Source organism: Pelophylax lessonae (assembly GCF_965119305.1).
Source record: "Pelophylax lessonae genome assembly, chromosome: 2".
NCBI lineage: Eukaryota > Metazoa > Chordata > Amphibia > Anura > Ranidae > Pelophylax > Pelophylax lessonae.
Genome location: NC_138769.1, coordinates 317,122,255 through 317,142,746, shown reverse-complemented (window position 1 = coordinate 317,142,746; position 20,492 = coordinate 317,122,255). Strand labels below are relative to the sequence as shown.

The 20,492-nt window shown below is 43.0% G+C and overlaps 1 protein-coding gene across 1 annotated transcript in view; it reads right to left on the bottom strand.

The window, feature by feature from the left end:
* Positions 1-20,492, bottom strand: part of CNKSR1 (connector enhancer of kinase suppressor of Ras 1) — a 108,732-nt gene that overhangs the window by 27,175 nt on the left and 61,065 nt on the right. Inside the window, exons 13-16 of the mRNA XM_082247305.1 lie at positions 14,776-14,806; positions 7,125-7,291; positions 5,656-5,735; positions 5,490-5,561 (exon numbers count right to left, since the gene is read on the bottom strand). Coding sequence (XP_082103431.1) covers positions 5,490-5,561; positions 5,656-5,735; positions 7,125-7,291; positions 14,776-14,806 — 350 coding nt within the window. The remainder of the gene's footprint in view (positions 1-5,489; positions 5,562-5,655; positions 5,736-7,124; positions 7,292-14,775; positions 14,807-20,492) is intronic.

The window sequence follows — 20,492 nt, the reverse complement described above, 5'->3', positions numbered from 1 at the left end:
AAAATGCATGCGCAGTGTTTTTCATGTATTCCAAGGGACCTAAAAAAAATTGAATAAGACATGGAAAGGAGCCATGTAAAAGAAGGTACATGCACGCAGGGCCACTAATAGGGCAGTACAACCAGCCCTGTTGTACCGGGCCCAGTCTCATTAGCAACACTGCTGGGTCCAGGCAGCATTACAGTTAATTGCTGAACTAAAAAAATTGAGCTTGCTAAACTTCTACCCCGCTCCTACTTGTTTATGGAGCAGGGTTATACCATTTTCCTGGGCCCCATCAGGTCAACAGGGGGGCCCAGGTGCATAGAGGAGGGACTGGTTCTTCATTTTTGGGGCACATGTATACCATGCCGCCATGCTACTCAATTAGTTCCGGCTGGCGGAGTGATACTATGATTCTCCATCCGGCACCAAACTCCAACTCTTACTTTCTGACAGGTAGCATCTGAAGGAGATCGTGGCTGCAATGGACACAGTGAGTGAATAATAGAGCACAGAATCCTCACTGTGTCCTATTGTGCATCTCCCAGCACAGCACGTTATTAGCATTACCAAAATTATCATCACAGGCAGCACAGTAAGCTTGTGCTCTATCATAGCACTATGTCACATGGCTGTTGACTTTGCTATGGCTGTGCTGTGTTACAGTCTAACACTCAGTACAGCCATAAGTTAAAGTCAGCAAACAACAGCCATGCGACAGAGCCATGATAGAGCACAAGCTTACTGTGCTGCCTGTGATGATTTTTGTAATGCTAATGATCATAAGACAGTGAGACGCTTCTTCACACTTAAGTTTGGGGAGCAGTAAACGTGCAGTGGAGCTCCCCAAACCAATCCCCTTTAACCATTTACTGTCTAGCGACATACCAGTACACCACTAGTTTGGAAGGGTGATAGTTGGGTCATCACTGCAGCAAAGATCGAAAGATCATTTTTTAGCCCCAGCAATTCTGCACAAAGTAAATGTAATCCTAGGGGCTAAGAAACCCCTAGATTACTTTTACAGGTAGTGGAAGGGGGTCCCACCCCTGCATTTACGATGCAACCAGTAGCATTCGGCTCCTGGGACACAGTGAGAGGGATGGATGTTGTTCCTCCCACTGTGTGACGTCAGAAACCAGAAGCAACAAGGATGTTGCTTCCGGTTTGGGTCTGACGTAAACAAGCCATTACCGGCTTGAACAAGCATCTGACCAAACCCATCTTGGTTTAATCGGATGCTTTGGAGGCCAGAGGACAGATATGGGGTCTAAATGACCCAAATCTCTCAATAAAAAGAAGACCTGGTATGGCTCATGCTATCACAAGAGAGAATTTTTACCCCTTGTGAAAACAAAGAAAAAAAAAAATTAAAAGATACAGAGTGACATTTTTACATTTTTAATAAAATTAAAAAAATGTAACTGCCCCTGCTCTTTGGTGCTTATGCGCAATCGCGAACGCACACCTTGGCCCGTACGCATTAGTAAACAGCAACAAACCTGCATTTTGTTTCCAGACAGGGTCAGGGGTTGGGACAGGGATGGGTGGGGTCAAGGGAGTGGTTGAAGGCACCCTATCAGGTAGGCTGTACGGGGCCCCATCATTTTTAACAGCAGTCCTGCATGCCTGATCCAGATAATATAACTAGAGATAAACTTTAATTTGTAATGAAATGTATGAAAAAAAAATCACATCAGATGAAAGACAAGACCTCCAAACACACCATATAAAAATAGACAACGTTGTCAGATGTGGTAAAAAGTCCAGACTTTAGACCATAAACAAAATTGTGGAATCTTAAGTAAGGCCAGAAAGTTACACCAGTGCAGTCAGTTCCAGTGCAGTTCTGTATGGAATGCATCTGGAACACAGCAAAATACATATAAACACACCTGAGCACACATTGTCCTAAGATTTTTCAAGTGTCAAGATAAAAAATAAAAAGAGTAAAAAAAAAAAAGAAGAAAAAAAAAAAAAGAACTGTAACGCACTGAAAAACCCATAAAAAAAAAAAAAAAACTTTTGTAAAACCCATATGCAAAAACACATCCAGAACACAGAAATTGTGGAGTGAACCGGTCCTCAATGTGGTAGCTGCATTTGTTTTCTTATTTTATCTTTATTTTTATATGGTGAGCTGGCCAGTAGGTCTGTAATTTTTTAACTCTCTATGCCCGTACGGGATGTAAAGGCAAGCAGTTAACACTGACAGTGTATAGGAGACCTGCATGGCATCAGCGACCTTCTGAACGAAGGTGCAATGCTTTACAGGCTCCTACTACAAAAAATAATGAAATGCAAACTATTTACCTGCAAAAAAAAAAAAAAAATGTGCCTGTATTTTTTTTTTTTTTTTTTTAAAGTGAACTTATTTATTAAGGGTGGCTCTGTTGCTCCTCCGCAGAGTGGAGCCAGCCTAAGACAATAAAAAAAAAAAAAGAAAAAAAAAAAAAGAAAAAAAAAAAATTTGACTTGCTTGTAAATTCCATATTGGAGTATAGTACAGGGCACAGGAAACATTTTCATCCAACCCAAATGCCAAAAAAAAAAAAGTTGGAACAATGTGTATCTACTTAAAAACAGAAAGCAATGTTTTGCAAATCTCAAACCCATATTTTTTTTTTTTTTTTCACAAAAAACTAGAAAACATATCAAATGTTCGACCAATTCAATATAGGGCACTTTCACTCCCTTCCTGCCCAGGCAAATTTTCAGCTTTCAGCACGGTCACACTTTGAATGACCTACATTTTTGTCAACTAATATCTTCAGTACATTTTAGTTTTTGAAAATTTAATGGGTTTAAATTGTAATGCATTATTTAAGCATTTCTCTACAAATTCCAAACTCATTATTTACTTCTGGAGTAAAAAAAATGTAATATGTTCTTATGTATGGTATTAAAATGTACTGTCACAGCATAATAAACTAACACTCGAGGGCAATGCTTATTTCTACAATAAAAATCAGTTTATTATTTCAACAGTTCTAATTCTCAGATTCATTCAAAGAAAAAGTGCAGTACAGTCTACTATAATGCCATTAGTGTGTGGATTAGAACAGTCACCACATTTTATCAACTCCTCTCTCTCTCTGCATTTGCAATGACATTGGTAAATATCACACTAATCACACTAAAAAGACTACCCTAGGGGCAGGACCCTGATGTAAGGCTGCCCTATTTGACAGTTACTAATCTGTTTTTCCCTTTTCCATTAGTGTGATATTTACCTCGTCAAATTTTTCAATGCTAAGAGTTTGGCTAAGAGAAAGAGGAGTTGATAAAAAGTAGTGGTTGTTATAGTTCCACATACAAATGGCATTTGTGGCCTGTGTATTTTTCCTATGAATTGAATTGACTATTAAAAGTATTAAGTATGCTTCTTATGTTAGAAATAAAAATACCAGGAGAATAAAAACATATCTATGCGTTTCGATTTTAACGAAAGCACTTCGTGCCAACATGACCCTTGCGCTTTTCCGCTAGCCCCTAGAGAGGTCATCTGTGACACTGACTACACTCTCTGCAAAGGCTTGAGAAGTTGACATAGCCAGCAGTACTAATGCAAAAGGTTTTAGCTGGTGATAAAAACGGTCACTCAGACAGCCAAAAATCAGTTCGGTGTCCTCAGTGACGGTGGCAACTTGGTGCAAAAGCTCTTTCTAATATTTTCTGATTTGCTGTTTGGGAAGATCCTCTGCCTGGGTCTTCTGTGGCATTTTGAAAGAAACCAAAAAAGACTGGTTGCTTAGATGTGGATGGTGCTTCCTCCACTTTGTGATTTCTCCATCTAGATTTTATTTTTTTGTGATTTTTTTAATATTTTTTTGTATGGAAACATCCTTGTGACAGCAACAGGCAGTGATAGCTACTCTCTAGGGAGAGATCTGTAAGACCCCCCCCCCCCCCCCCAAGTACCTCCTGTGCACTTAAAACATTAAAAACACCAAGATCAGGGTTTTTGAACACTTTCGCTTGGCTCCAATGGTTCCCAAGTAAACCGGGAGTGATGTCATGTCATCGCTTACGGTTTACTGTTATGAACACCTGATAGACAAGCCAGCTGGTTGCTCAGGTCTCTGGGTGGCACGGGAGAGCTGCAGAAGACAGAGGGGGGGGGGGTCATCCCCTCCCGCTGCTTGTAAGTAAGCCACTCAGATCGCTATTACAAGAGAGCCAACTACCAGCTCCAAAAACAATACCACTGTAATGCCAACAGTATGGACGTCTGCCCCCCCCCCCCCTCCTGAAAAAGGCCGCCCCAGGCAAATGCCTTGTTTCACTTACGGTAGATACGCCCCTGGTTGTGTGCCCCACACAGGTCCAGTGCCCAAAGCAATATTATAGACCTCAAAAGCACAAGGTTCAGGAACGACTCCCAAGGTTTTACCTATCTGAATAAGCTGCTTGTGTAGGCATTAGAAGACAGTGAGGTATTGAGTGAATAGTTCTAATAAAATAATAAAGAAAAATAAACTAGAGAAGCTGATTACTCAGCAAGAGAGCAGAGGTCCATCACCTTCAGCCACTAGCAAAAAAGTGAGGACTCACATAATGGGATAGAGATATATCAAAAGGCATCCCAGAGGGGGTTGTCCTCAAAATACTTGCCAGAGTCCAATCATCTAAAAGATACCCACCTATACCGATGGTGTATGATAATGTTGCCTGTGTCCTGTACAATTACCATAAGGATGGTATTGGCTGAATTATCAGACAAAAATAAAGAAAATGTCTAAAAAAGAAAACCTATGTAACCATAACATTTAAGGATTGGCAAACTGAAATATACAAATTTTTTGTTTTTAGGTTTATGGCTGAATCTTTGTTTATGGTATTAGACAGCAACCAATACATTCATAATATAAGAAAAAAATCATATGGCATACATAGCATAAAGCTCTGGTTCACACCACTTAAGGTGCATTTACACAAATGTTTCCTGTACTGCACAGAAACGCACTGTCCTCTGCAGATGTCTGTGGGTGCCATTAGGAATTATTGGCACCCCCACACATCTAACAAATGCAGGTGCGTTTGTGACTACCAAAACACATGGTACTACAGTTCTATGCAGCTCGGTAGGGCACAATTGTAAAAATCAGATGCACCTTTTATGATGTGAACTAACCCTAGGGGACAGTGATTGTATATACGAGATACAATATATAATGCAAATACTGGGATAACCTATGATAAGGGTTGCTAGTATGCCCTTATAATGTTACATAAAACATTCCTAAAAAGGATCAGTATTAAAGTGCAACTCATTTAAAGTGTTAGTTCACCTTTGCAGAACAAAATGAAAGATGAACACCAGACAGCTGTCCCGGGAAAACATTATGTTAATTTAGAATGTAGGCCAGGTTAATAAGCATTATTTGGGGTTTAAATATAACAAGTGTAACCCCACTAAAAAGGAAAGGCAGTAAAATATGTGAATGCTCTCTCATTAACCAAACTGACTAAAGCTGACGTTTAGAAAAACAATTCAATCAACTCACTTGTTCATATCTGTCAGATTATCTGCAGCAAATATAAATGGCTTGTACAGCTGATGAGTAAGCTGAAATTCACTGAGAAGACACAAGAAGAGAAGATATGTATAGATACACTGGCAGTTACTCTGCTTACTTGATCACATCTAATTTGGTTGCTGCATGCACTTACTATTTCTTTTTGTGCTTCGATTCCAACGGGCTCTCCAAAAAATATGCAGAGAGTTTTAACATTCCCAGAGCTTTCTCATCCTAAAAATTGTGATTGTGAGAGAAGGTTAGAAAAACAGCAGGCTACAAAGAGCATGCATACAAACATACATCATTTTGAAGAAAAACACAGGAGATTTAAAGAAGTGTTAAGGGGAAGTTAAAGAAAACTTGTCATGAGAGAAATGCAGTCACCGGCTACTTTATTAGGTACACCTGTTCAATTGCTTGTTAACACAAATTGCTAATCAGCCAATCACATGGCAGTAAATGCATGTAGGCATCTAGGACGTGGTGAAGACGACTTGCTGAAGTTCAAACCGAGCATCAGAATGGAGAAGAAAGGGGATTTAGGTGACTTTGAACATTGCCACGGGCTGGTCTGAGTATTTAAAAAACTGCTGATCTACTGGGATTTTCACGCACAACCAGGTTTACAGAGAATGGTTGCCTTGGTGATGTCAGAGGAGAATGGGCAGACTGGTTCGAGACGATAGAACGGACACAGTAAATCAAAAAAACACTCTTTACAACCAAGGTATGCAGAATACCATCTCTGAATGCACAAACACATCGAACTTTGAATCAGATGGACAACAGCAGCAGAAGACCACACCAGGTGCCACTCCTGTAAGCTAAGAACAGAAAGAAATTTGCACAGGCTCACCAAAATTGGACAATAGAAGATTGGAAAAACATTGCTCAATTGCAGCTGCGACATTCAGATGGTAGGGTCAGAATTTGGCGTAGACAACATGAAAGCATAGATTCATTCATCATTTATAAATGGTTCAGGCACACTTTGGGCCCCTTAGAACCAGCTGAGCATTTAAATTCCAAGGCCTACCTGAATATTGTTGCTGACCATGTCCATCCCTTTATGACTACAGTGTACCCATCTTCTGATGGCTCCTTCCAGCAGGATAATGCAACATGTCACAAAGCTCAAATCATCTCAAAATGGTTTCTTGAACATAAAATGAATTCACTGTACGCCAATGGCCTCCATGGTCACCAGATCTCAATCCAATAGAGCATCTCTGGAATGTGGTGGAACAGGAGATTCACATCATGGATGTGCAGCCAACAAATCTGCAGCAAATGCGTGATGTTATGTCAACATGGACCAAAATCTCTGAGGAATGTTTCTAAAACCTTGTTGAAGCTATGCCACAAAGTAATAAGGCAGTTCTGAAGGCAAAAGAGGGTCCAACCCAGTACTAGCAACGTGTACCTAATAAAGTGGCCGGTGAGTGTATGAAGGATGCCATAGCAGATCTCTCTCTTTAAAAATGCTGGTTCCCCAAATGTTGACTGTTGCAGTGTGGAGAAGCATCCTTCGTATGTGTGACCCCCATTCTGATATATGACGGAAAGTAAACATATCTAAAGAATTTTTGTGATTGTTGACAAGCCTCTAAACAAACATACCTGAGGTCCATTGTACCAGTACAATTTATCTTTTTTTAGGACACAATAGCAGTGTTTCCATTTCTGTGACATGAAACCGACATTTTCTTTCTTCTTCCACAACCAGCCATCACAATCTGGGCTTCCCAATTCCCGACAAGACACTCGCCTGCGGCTCAGCTTAGTTGCTAAGGCAAGGAAATTACGTATTAGAAGAGGTTAAATACTTCACAGGCATTTGGTCTCAATGAAAGAAGAAATGAAAAAAAAAAAAACCTGTCAAACAGCTGCAGATGTGGGAACAAATTAAACCTTTTCTCATTTAGGTTGTATGTTGCATGTTACATATGAATTCATTATTCATGAATTGCAATCACAGTTTTAGCTACACAAGTGCTAAATACATAAATGGCTTGTATGGTATAATGAAATAATATACAATAAAGTGCATCTTTACACCTCCTATTAGGAACTGCGGAGGAACAAAAAAAAGCCTCATCTCCATGAGCTGAGTTGGTTTATGCTCCTTCCATCAGGAGTAGTCTTGGCAGGAATAATTTGAATACACACCCCCAGGGGGCCGTCTCTCTAGGCATAAACCCCCACTGCACAATCCAGCACATCAGTTTAGTTTAAAAGCAGTGAAGACAAAAGAACCAACCCCAAACAGAGGGGTGGGTGCTGTGTCTGTCGACAGACACCAGAGAAAAAGTTTTTATGGTAAGATCTTACAAAAATCGTATTTTCTCCATCGTCCGTCGACAGACGCAGCCTCATCTCCACGATCTGAGTGGGATGTCCAAAAGCAGTGTAGGTATGAGGGGTGGGAAAAACAGAACCAGATAGTAACATCAACTCCAATAGGCTAAATTTAGGCAACTGGGCAACATTGAGCTCAACTAAGCAACAGGAGCTCACCCAGAAAAAAGACCCAGAAGAGAAGTACAAACAAACATTCTCTTATGTAACAGCAGCCTGCAAAACCTTGCGGCCAAAAGAGGCATCCGAAGTTGCCAACAAATCCACCTTGTAAAATTTGGCAAAGGTGTGCACAGACGACCAGTCGCTGCCTTACAAACTTGTACAACAGAGGCCTTACGGCGAAAAGCCCAAGAGGCACTCAGCGCTCTAGTAGAATGTGCCTTTACAGGGAAAGGAGGAACCTGATCCTTAATTGAATAAGCCTGAACCACCATCTGCCTGATCCATCTCGAAATGGTCTCAGCGGACACAGCCAAACCTTTGCGAGGAACGTTCAGAAGGACTCAGTAACCGTCAGATAAACTCTTATCACACAAACCACACCCAGAGAGTGCAAGGCAACTTATTTGTGATGTTTAGGCTTAGGACATAAGGCAACACAATGTCTTCATTCAGGTGAAAATTCGACACCACCTTTGGATGAAAAGATGAATTAGGTCGGAGGACCACTTTTTCCCTGTGGACCACCAAATAAGGTGAACGACAGGACAACGCCGCCAACTCAGGGACTCTGCGGGCAGAAGTGATAGCCACTAGGAAGGCAACCTTCTGCGACAAAGAAATCAGAGAAATCTCCCTAATATTCTCAAAATGAGGCTTTTGAAGAACAGACAAAACCAGATTAAGATCCCACGGAGGCAACGGGGGTCTCCTCGGAGGGGCCAGATGACGTACCCCCTGAATGAAGGTGCGAATCAAACTATGAGCAGCCAACGGACATTGGAAGTAAATAGCCAAGGCCGACACCAGGCCCCAATGCCAAGCGCTGCTCAACCCACTTTTTGCAAAAAGGCCAGAACCCTAGCTATGAAAAAAGAGCGAGGGTGCAGCTGCAGTGATTCACACCATGAAATGTACGATTTCCACATACAATGATAGATCTTCCTAGGGGTCGACTTCCTGGCCTTCAAAAGGGTAGGAATCACCGATTCAGAGACCTCTATCCCTCAACACCTTGCTTTCAACAGCAAAGCCGTTAAAGCCAGCGACCGCAAAGCAGGATGGAAGATCGGTCCTTGAGATAGAAGATCTTGCCGCCATTGATGATTCACGACTATTTTTACCAGTTCTGCGTACCAAGACCGCCGAGGCGAGTCTGGAGCCACTAGAATGACCGGAATGCCTTCCATCGCCACCCGGCGAAGAAACCTCTGCAGGAGAATGAGCAGAGGGCAGGCATATAAAAGGCGATACCGACCCCAAGGAGCCACCAGAGCATCTATGGCATCGGCTAGAGTATCCCAAGACCTGGCCACAAACCTCTGAACTTTCCTGTTGAGGCGAGATGCGAACAGATCCATCTCCGGAGTCCCCCACCGGGCACACAGGAGATGAAACACCTCCAGATGCAGGGACCACTCCCCTTGATCCAACACCTGACGACTCAGGTAATCCACTTACCAATTCTCCACACCCGGGATGTGGACCGCGGAAAGAGCTGGAACATTGTGTTCCGCCTATACCAGAATCTCGGCCACCTCCTTGGCCGCCAGGGCACTCCTGGTGCCCCCTTGATGATGGATGTAAGCCATGACTGTGGCATTGTCCGACTGGACCCGAACCGGAGAGCCGCATAACCGACTCGTCCAGTGAAGCAGGCAGAGCTTAATTGCTCTCAGCTCCAGGATACCGATTGGCAAGGAAGACACTTCTGTCGTACAAGTTCCCTGGGCACAGAGCTTCCCCAGCACTCCACCCCAGCCTGACGTCCGTGGTGACCACCGTCCAAAACACCAGCAGGAAGGACTTGCCCTGGCATAGGACAGGCGATTGGAGCCACCAAGAGAGCCGATTTCGTGAGATGGTTTAACCAAATCCTCTGGTCCAATGACTGAGGCTCTCTGTTCCATTCTGACAGAATCTCTTTCTGCAGCTGTCTCATGTGAGACTGAACAGGACAGCTTCGAAGGTGGAGACCATCAGACCCAGGGCCCTCATGCCAGCCGGCAAGGAGGACTGATCGGCCTCCATCAGCAACCTGACCGCCCCTTGCAACTTCTGAGAAATTGAAAGTGCTCCTCTTCCACCGCAAAGCGGAAGAATCACTGGTGTCCCTAGAATATGGGGACATGGAGATACGCATCTTTGAGATCGATGGAAGCCATAAAATCTCCCCGATTCCAAGATGCTACCACCGACCGAATGGACTCCAACTTCGAAACTTCTGCACCTGCACAATGTGGTTGAGAGCCTTGAGGTCCCGGATTGAACGCACTTTGCCCTCCTTTCTGGGCACAGTGAACAGGTTTGAATAGAAACCTCGATTGTGTTCCTGTTGGGGAAGCGGCAAAATCACCCCTTGAGCCAGGAGATCTCGCACAGCCTTCCACAGATCCTTCAAAAGCTCCAGAGACAGGTGAAGATTTGACTGAAAGAACCTGTTCCCTGGCCGGGACCGGAATTCAATCTTGTACTCCGAACAAACCAGTTTGCGTACCCAATTGTCCTGAATGAAGGAAGTCCAGGGTTCCTGAAAGAAGCGCAGATGTCCCCCCCACCCCTAAGCTGGGTGAGGGCGCTCCTTCATGCTGAAGAGGAGTTGTCTGCCGCACCAGACCGACCAGCCTTGGTCTTGCCACAGGCCTTTTTAGCACCTCTAGAAGTTCTGAACGGATTACCTTTTTCTTGCGCCCCGGAGGCACGAAAAAAACATTTGTGAGCAGAAAAACGAAGGACCCCGCTTAGGATGGGGTGCATTACCCTTGGAAGATTGAGGAAGAAGAGTACTCTTCCCGCCAGTCAGTCCCTTGATCAACTCATCCAATGAGTTGCCAAATAACCTGTCTACCAGAAAAGGGAGATCAGCTAAGGCCTTTTTAGAAGCTTGGTCAGCCGACCAGTTCTTCAACCAAACCATGCATCTTAAAACAATGCCCACCAGGGGAGCCGCATCCATAGACGCATCACACAGGAACACCAGAGCCTGGATCACCTGGTCCAACAGTTCCAGCTGTTCCGGAGGAACAGTCTCAGGGTCCAAAGACTCCTGCCACCCCCTAATCCATTCCGTCACCATCTGTGAAACCAAAACAGACACAAAAAACGGTTTCAAAATGGAACCCCCCAGCACATGAAGATGGCGGGAAAAGGATTCCACCCGCCTGTCCACTTGATCCGTAAAAACTGGGGAATCCTTCACCAGCACAAGGGTAGATTTGTTCAATCTGGAAACAGGATGGTCCACTTTAGGTGGCACCGTCCAACGGTTGGAGACCTTTTCAGCAAAAGGATACCGACGTTTAAAGTGTTTAGGCACCACTAACACGTGCTTAACGCGACACCATTGGTCATTCACAATATCGTGAAAGGTGTCGGGACAAGGGAAAACCTTGCCAGATTTCTGAGACTTTTGGGAGCCAAAAGCAAACCGCATCCCTGCTGGCGTGGGCTCTTCACCCTATTTTAAAGTATCCTGCACTAAAATAATCAGGGCTTCCACTAAGGCAAGTTGCAGCTGAAGACGACAGGTCCTCTTCACCATCTGAACGAGAGGACAACTACCCCTCTGTTGGGATCACCCTGGACGCCACCCTATCAGCCTCTGAATTAGAGGACACCTCCATAGAAGGAGAAGGCAGCGGCCGTTTTCGGCTATCAACCTTTTTCATGACTAAATCAACTTTTGTCACAAGGCTTTCCAGGGCAGCTGAAATCGAGGCCAGCGACTGCGATCCGGACTGTTCGGGAGTCACACAGTGTGAGTCTGAGGGTGATTTTCCAGTTTGGGACTCCATAGTGCAAAACGCAAAAAACGGAGTACTGTTGCTTTAAAAGCGGCGATCGCGGTATCTACTACTGATAGCAGCGGTCTGCAGGGAACCCCTTTAAACCAAACTGATAGCAGAAATTGTAAGGATATGCCTGCAGAGACCCCCAATACATTACCACCTCAGACACTTCCTCCTGAATCTACCACAGCATGCAGAGAAAAGCAGGAAGTGACCTCTGCACTGCAGCAGGAAATTACCACACAGGAAGGGATGTCGCCCAATAGGGAAACACTGCAGATTATAGCACCAGGGCTACACAAAGATGGACGCTGTGGCAAACACAGCCACTGGATATTGTCCTTCGTATATGCATTAGGTTCATTGCATGTGTATACCTTTAAGAACCAAGTGTTTGGAGTGTTCATTTATGTGGAGAGAGTGAGATCTCTTTTACTTGGGACTATCATATGTCTGAGCAGTGTCCCTCAGGAGATGTGTGGGGTGGGGGTTTGTTATTGTTAAATACCTGCTTCCTATTGTCCTATTGTTTGGCAGAGTAAGGTATTATGGGATGTTCAGTTTTGTGTGTGGAATGTCTCGAAGAGGGAGGGGTTTTTGGCTGAGTGTAAATCCCTGTGTTTTTCAATAAACAAGGCAGTCTAGTTTTGACCTCCAAGCTATGTGTCTGCTGGTTATTGGAGGGTTGGGAATATTATACGCTACCAGGATTATTGTATGCTGTGCCTGACTACCAGTGGATCGTGGATCATACTGCTACTCCGCTACAGACGCCCATAGAAAATAATAGGAATCTGCAGGGAAAATGGCTGCCCCATACAAGTCTATGGGGAAAAAAAATCTCATTGCCCACATCTAAGATGGCAGGGCCCACAGCGCTCCATGCGGCTAGGGACCAACACATGAAGGTCTCAGGAACCACAACAGGGACCAGCAAGCCCAAGGTACCATGTCACCCCCCCCCCCCCGTAGCGCCAGAGCACACCAGACACACACACAGCTCCCGCAGGGAGAGGGAAGGACACACAGACCGGGTACAGGGCAGACCAGGGGGTATCTCTTGGGAGGCACAAATCCCCAGGGGCGGGCCCACATCCCCCCCCCCCCAAGGCCAGCAGGGGCAAGGGGGCACATTTCCTCAACATACCATGGACCGGGTGGGCTCCGCTCCGGGCAGACTGCCTCCCACCCAAAGTGGGGGTGCTGCCAGCCGATGGGTATGCTGCGACTCAGGGCGTTCCAGGTCGATGCATCTTGGCGAGACATTCGCTCGCAGGCTCGCCCCCCCTCTGGACCAGGGGGCACCATTGTGGCTAGGCCTAGGTCAGAACTATAACCTGCTCACACTCATAGGCCAGACTGGGGGGACCATAAGGATCTAGATTATCCATTGCGGAGACCCAGTCGGCATCGTTGCTTGTAGATCGCCAGGAAAATTCTTCCCTGAACACTAGCTAGCAAGTTAGTAAAGATAAATAAAAGAAAATATTCTTAAAAAAACTGAGACCGGAGTCCCAGCAGGAAACCTAGGTCCTACTCCTTCTCTAGGCAGAAACAAACGGATGTGTTGGATTGTGCAGTGGGGGTTTATGCCTAGAGGGACAGCCCCCTGGGCGTGTGTATTCAAATTTTACTGCCTAGACTTCTTCTGATGGGAGGAACATAAACCCACTCAACTCATGGAGAGGAGGCTGCGTCTGTCGATAGACGATAGAGAAAGACGACTTACAGACAATGTAGGAGGAATATTTGAATGGAAAACCTTATGAAATATATAAACTACATTTGATGACATCTTTGAAAGATAAATCAGGATTATCTGGGTTCCATGCTTCCTGAGTCATGGTTTCTTAACAAGTATGCAAATAAGGATATACGTTTTAAGTCACTGACTCAGAAACCACCAAAGCTGGAGACCGCCAGGAAACTAGCATCCAATGTTTCAAACAAGATTAACAAATTGCAGCCTATATATTTTTTTAATGCCTTTTTCTTTTAAATTTGAAGTTTATGTAGATTGCTGTATCGCCGCATTTATGCAAGTGTCATACCTGACAATTCCCGCAAAAGCTGAAAAAAAAAATATCACTGTAGTAGGCACCACTACACCACTGTGTCTCGTACCAAGCAGTTGCCCTAAGTGAACACAGGAGGTCACCTGCTCAGCATGGGTGACACTCAGAAAACACTGCATTTTCTCAGTGAATGCAGGAATTCTAACTGCACAAGGTGAAGAGGTGGGGGAAATAACATCATGATCTTCACTCCGTCCAATCAGCATTCTTTGCATTCACTGAGAAAATGCAAAGTGTTTTTTGAATGGGACACGTGTTAAGCAGGTGACCTGTGCTCACCAAATAGGACAGCTGTCTGGTGTGGGACCTGGAAACTAGTGGCAATCACTGTGGTAGCAACGCCTACTATAGTGATTTCCAGCTTCCTCAGGGAATTGGCCTGGTATGACACATGCTGTACCAATGTGCCAAGCTGTACCAATGTAACTGTACATAAATATACATATCTAAACTTCAGCTTTAAAGAAAGAGAATTCAAACAAAATTGTTCCTATATCAACACATACTAAACCTTCAAAATGGATTCTCTGCAAAAATGGAAAAATGAAGTTGGTGGCCTTATGCCATGTAGCCTCAATAGAATGAGCTTTAGAATAGGCCAAACCTATTTCAGGCTTCAGTGTAGTTTACCTTTTAAAAGCACTACGTTTCTAAGGACAGAACATCCAACTATAGTCAAGCACCTCCAGTACCCTTTGCTATCTCAAATAACTGATTGGCAGGTGACAAAGAGGGATGTCAGGAATCAAAGGTTGTCTGCCACATCTCTTACAAGGATTTCTGTTTGCATTGCAAGATGCTGCATGTCAGAAGATATCAAAATTATTCCACAAAATGCTTCAGACTGTAGAAACCCATCACAAGCAAAACTTAAAATCATATATTTACCTTTCTGATTTCGAGGAGACCGATCAGATGTCTGAAATACAGTGATAAGAAAAAAAATTAAGATTTGGACACCATGTACAAAATAATTTACCAATAGGATAGGGCAGATCACATTTCAGTACACACACACACACACACACACACACACACACTGCAAGCATAATATAACAGCATCTGAAAAAAGCCTATTGGATGACACAAAAAAGGAGGAAAAAAAAAAAAAAAAAAAGGAGGAACACTATGCTCTCAACAATAAGGCCCTGTTCACACCTGAGCGTATTTTACCTCGTAAGACGCTCATCACTGAAGTCTCAAAATGCCCAACAAGCAAAATCCCATTCATTTCAATGGCCCCTGTTGACATATGAGCGTTTTGTCGCCTGAAGCTCAAAAAAAGCACATGAGCTTCTTTTTTGGCAGACTACAAGCGTTTTTGTTATATGTCAATGCCTGCCTCCAAACACCTGCAAAAAACACCTGAAAAAAAAAACAGAAAAAATGCCTGGGAGAAAAAGGCAGAAAAAAGCCCAAATAAACACCCGAAAAAAGCCCAAATAAACACCTGGAAAAAGCCCAAATAAACACCTGGAAAAAGCCCAAATACTTCTTCTCTAGTTGCTTTCTTATTTTATTCTTGTACCTCTCCACTTCTGATTCCCTCTTAGTGCTCCCTTTTCTTTCTAAAACATGATAAAACTTGCTCTCGGGTGTGCTTGCATTCTAGGTGGTAATTTTATGCCCGTGCGTGCGGTCGCCCCTTGGGCCGCGGGCTATCGCCTTCGTTAGCCAGCCAGTAGACGGATGCCGGTGGAGGCTGTGGTCGCGCCTGGGGTTTCCTGCATGCTTGGGTACCCTTTTTTAGGCCTTAATAGGCTGCTGTACCTGTGGAAAGCACAGGAAAAAATCCCTGCACTTTAAAACTAGAGCCACAGGGGAATCGTGTGGTGCTTTTTGCACCATGCAATTTCCCACAAACGCACTGCATGTTTAGATGTGTGGGGTTGCTATTGAGAATGAATGGCAGCCTCGCGTGTTTGGGCTGCAGATGCGATTCCTAAACCCACACAAGTGTGAGACAAGCCTAAATGGGTAGGTATGGTCTTTTGCACATTTGTTCTTTATCAACTTCAAGGCTAAACAAAAAAAAAAAAAATGCATTTTTGTACTTGCCAATAATCAGTTTTTTGGCTCATTTATACTTGCTTTGGCTTCAACACCCAATAAAGCCCCTACAGCTTCAAGATGCTTTTTCTATGTGTTTTTGATGCTTCTGCAATGCTTTTGTGATGATTGGGTGCTGCTTTTTAAAGCTTTAATGAAGCTTGGCAGGTGTGTGTGTGTGTACCTTACACCTGCAATACCTCCAAAATAAAGCGAAGCTAAAGCTAAATAAAAGCCTCTCAAAAGTTGCAGGTGCTTCCAACAAGCTTTGTCATAGACTTCTATGGAGGCTTTGAAGACCCTCTAAAGCGACATGGGGTATAATTTTGAAGCAAACACAACGTGTTAACAGGATTGTACGCAAACCATTTTATTTAGTCTCAGGGGCTTTGATTATCATTTAGAGTGCTTTAAAAAAGCGTGTCTAATGCCAGGTTTTGAAGCAAGTGTAACCGAGTCCTAAGTGACATAGAATTCAGTTATTCAGAGCAAATGGGATGGGGATACTGCCATCTTCAGAAGAAACTGGACACTGGTTAACAAAAAAAAAAAAACACGACATTGGCCAGCCAGGTATAACCCCTCCCACTCACATCATGCTTCATTTTTGATAAAGCAGAACAGAGGGGTGTTCCTTAATAAACTCCAGGAAAAAATTATATTTTAATGGTATTCACCACTTCAATACCTTCCTTCCCAGGCTGATTTTCAGATTTTGGCACGATTAAACTTTGAATGACAACTGGCAGTCATGAAACACTGTACCCAAAATGAAATGGTTTTCATTTATTCTACCCAAATAGAGCTTTCTTTTGGTGGTAATCACAACTGGGTTTTTATTTTTTGCTAAACAACCCAAAAACACGATAAAAGAAGGTTTTCTTATTTGTAAAATTTTGTAACAGAAACAATGTAATTTTTCTTTCACTGATATGCATAGATAATCAGGGTGCCGATGATCAAGTCCCTGATTATCAGTGTAGACAATGTACTCACTGTGCCCTGTCAGCCTTGGCCGTTATCGAACTCCTTTTTCTTACACATACAGCGTGTAAGGAAAGAAATGCTGATAACCAGCAAAGCTGTTCACATGACCAGCGGTGATTGGACACAGCTGATGACGTGGCACAGGGCTAATGTGACTGGCCCTTTACTGCGAACTGTGATCAGCTGTGTCCAAAGGACACAGTGGTCACAGATCGCGCCTGAGAGAACTGGAGAGCTACACTACAGCTGTCTTTTGGCTATAGGGAGGGCAGGAAGCAGTTAAAATCTTATATTCCTTTTTTGTTCATTGAAGTAGAACTACAGGTAAAACGTTTTTTTTCTTTTTTTCCATTTTGGATAGAGGAAATTAGGGTTTTAACCTCGTCAGAATTTTTTTGGCCATCTGTGTCCCATTGAGGAGATTTGACTTCACTTACTGTCCCATAGCCAAGCAGGAAGATAGAGGAAATCCCTGCAAATGAAGGGAATTTGCTGGGGACCCCCAGGTCACCAGAACTAGCGCCCCCATTGGAAGATTTACCTTCTATGACATTTCTGAAGGACAACCCAAAATTTGTTCCTTTTTTATTTTCACTGATAATTGTAAACAGGACAAATAGAGAGGGTAAATCTCCCTAACAGGGGAACAGACCGTAATAAAAACTGGCAGGTGTTCAAATCCATCTCTACTCTATCCAAAACAAGACAAAAAAAAAAAAAAAAAAAAAAAAAGGTTTTGTCCTTCGTTATACTTTATTTTTTGAAAATATTTTTATTTGGTTTAAGAAAGGTGAACAATAATATGCAGGTGCAGCCGTTACAACATATGATATAATGCGGAAAATTGCAGTATAACAAGTTTATAACTATTGAGATTATTAATACAGGAATGTTCGTATCTCAGTATGAATCAACTAGGGAGAGGGAGGAAGAACAGAGAAAAGAGGAAGACTTAGTTATACTTTAAAGTTACATAGGATTCGGTTATTCAGGGACAATTGGGACATCCAAAAGGTAATCCAACTAAGGGGTGGGCAACAGCAACAAAATAGTCTTTCAAATCTAGGAAAAAGTTGCCTGATGCAGAAAAACCCAGGAGGCACTCCTGTAGCAGAGTGTGCCTTGACAGGAAAAGGTGGAACCCTATGCCTAAGACCATAAGCTTATGTGTAAACCATTTGAACCACCTAAAAATGGTGCAATGAGAAGCTAGTTCCCCTTCACAGGAACCATAAGGAAAGACAAAAATGGTCAGCCTTTCCAATGGAAGCACAGAACAAACTTCATCCATGCAATGAGGCAAAATATCCTTCTGATGTGCTTGAGCCAAACAGCAAAAGGCCAAAACCACCTTAGGAAGTGAGCTTTAGGCCTCAGTAACCCCTTATTGTTATGTAGGACCAAAAAGGGTTCTTTACAGGACATGGCTGTCAGTTCAGACAAATGCCAAGCAGAGGTGATTTGTAACAAGGAACACAACCTCGTCAGTGAGAGGGAAAAGGGAAATGTCCCTGATTTGTTCTAAAGGTGGTCTTTAAAGTGCCAACAGAACCAAATTCTAATCCCACAGGAAAACAGGAGGTTGTAGAAGGGGATCACATGAAAAGACACCCTGTACAAACGTCTTGACTAATGTCAGAGGTTTTCTGAAAAAAAAAATATATATATATTTATTTTATAAATTTCTCTAATTTGAAACCAGATTTTAAATAAGCCTCAAAATACAAGGTCATCTTCGGGTCCTGGTGCCCACCAGAAACACTTTGAACCAAATCAATTTGGTCTCCAAACAAGCTTGCTTACAGAACACATTTTCTGGACTATGGGGTTTCTGTTATCCACGCACCTGAATCAAGGGAGAAAATCTTATCCTGAAAGTGATATCGGTTTGACAAACCTGGGACCTAGCAAACGCAGGCCAACATCCTAGGAGGAGATATACAGACTTTCCTACTAATGTACAAACGAGCAGGACAAATGAACAATGCGTACAAAGCTGGCAATTGCACCTAAGGCTGAAAGGTTTCTATAGAACTTTAACCAAAAGTCAATATGAAAACTCAAAACATCGAGAAAAGTAGAACAAATGTTAACTTGGAAAATGTGGACACTTTTTGATGTATATCAATACACACAAGAGTCAATCATGAATATTATGCTTATATATGATTGCCACCTCTACAGTAAGGAAGATCTGCAGTTCATCCTCGGATATGATGAATCTATTGACATTGTTGAAGCTCATTTAGTTTTGGGTAAAAAGGTCCAAAAAGGAACATCACTGTTTGCATAAATATCACAATATAAGATAAGACGTGTTTAGGACACAAAATATCATATTATCTAAAAGGGGTTCAGTCATAATATCATAGGTTTCAAATTCAAAAGGTGAAACTCATATCCTATATAGATTCATTACACACAGTATTTCAAGTATTTCTTTATTTTAAATTTTAAAGATTATGGCTTACAGCTAGTGAAAACACAAAATTTAGTATCTCAGAAAAGTAGATTACATAAGGCAATTAAAAAAAAAAAAAAAAAAAAGTTTAATACAGAAATGTTGGCTTACTGAAAAAGTATTTCCAAGTACCATATAGTATGCACTTAGTCTGGGCTCCTTTTGCATGAATTACTGCATCAATGCGGCATGGCATAGCCTGTGGCACTGCTGAGGTGTTAGGGAAGGCCCGGTTGCTTTGATATCGGCCTTCAGCTCATCTGCATTGTTGGATCTGGTGTCTCATCTTCCTATTGACAATACCCCAAAGATTCTCTGTGGGGTTTAGGTCAGGCGAGTTTGCTGGCCAATCAAGCACAGTGATACCAGGATTATTAAACCAGTTATTGGTACTTTTGGCAGTGTGGGCAGGTGCCAAGTCCTGCTGGGAAATGAAATCAGCATCTCCATAAAGCTGTTTAGTAGAGGGAAGCATGAAGTGCTCTAGAATTTCCTGGTGGAGGGCTGCCCTGATTTTGGACTTGATAAAACACAGTGGACCAACACAAGCAGATGACATGGCTCCCCAAATCATCACAGATTGTGGAAACTTCACACTGGACCTCATGCAACTTGGATTCTGTGCCTCTACACTATCTTTAGACTCTGGGACCTTGATTTCCAAATGAAATGCAACATTTACTTTAATCCAAAAATCCGAAAATAGGAATTTGGACCACTGAACAACAGTCTAGCCCTTTTTCTCCTTAGCCCAGGTAAGACACTTCTGAGGTTGTGTCTGTTTCAGAAGCGGCTTGACACAAGAAATGCAACAGTTGTAGCCCAAGTCCTGCATACATCTGTGTGTGGTGGCTGTTGAAGCACTGACACCAGCCGTAGTCCACTCTTTGTGAATCTCCCCCAAATTCTTGAATGGCCTTTGCTTCACAATCCTCTCAAGGCTGCAGTTATCCCTGTTGCTTCTGCACCTTTTTCTACCACACTTTTTCCTTCCACTCAACTTTCCATTAATATGCTTGGATACAACACTCTGAATAGCCAGCTTCTTTAACAATGCATTTTTGTGACTTAACCTTCTTGTGGAGGTTGTCAATGACTGTCTTCTGGA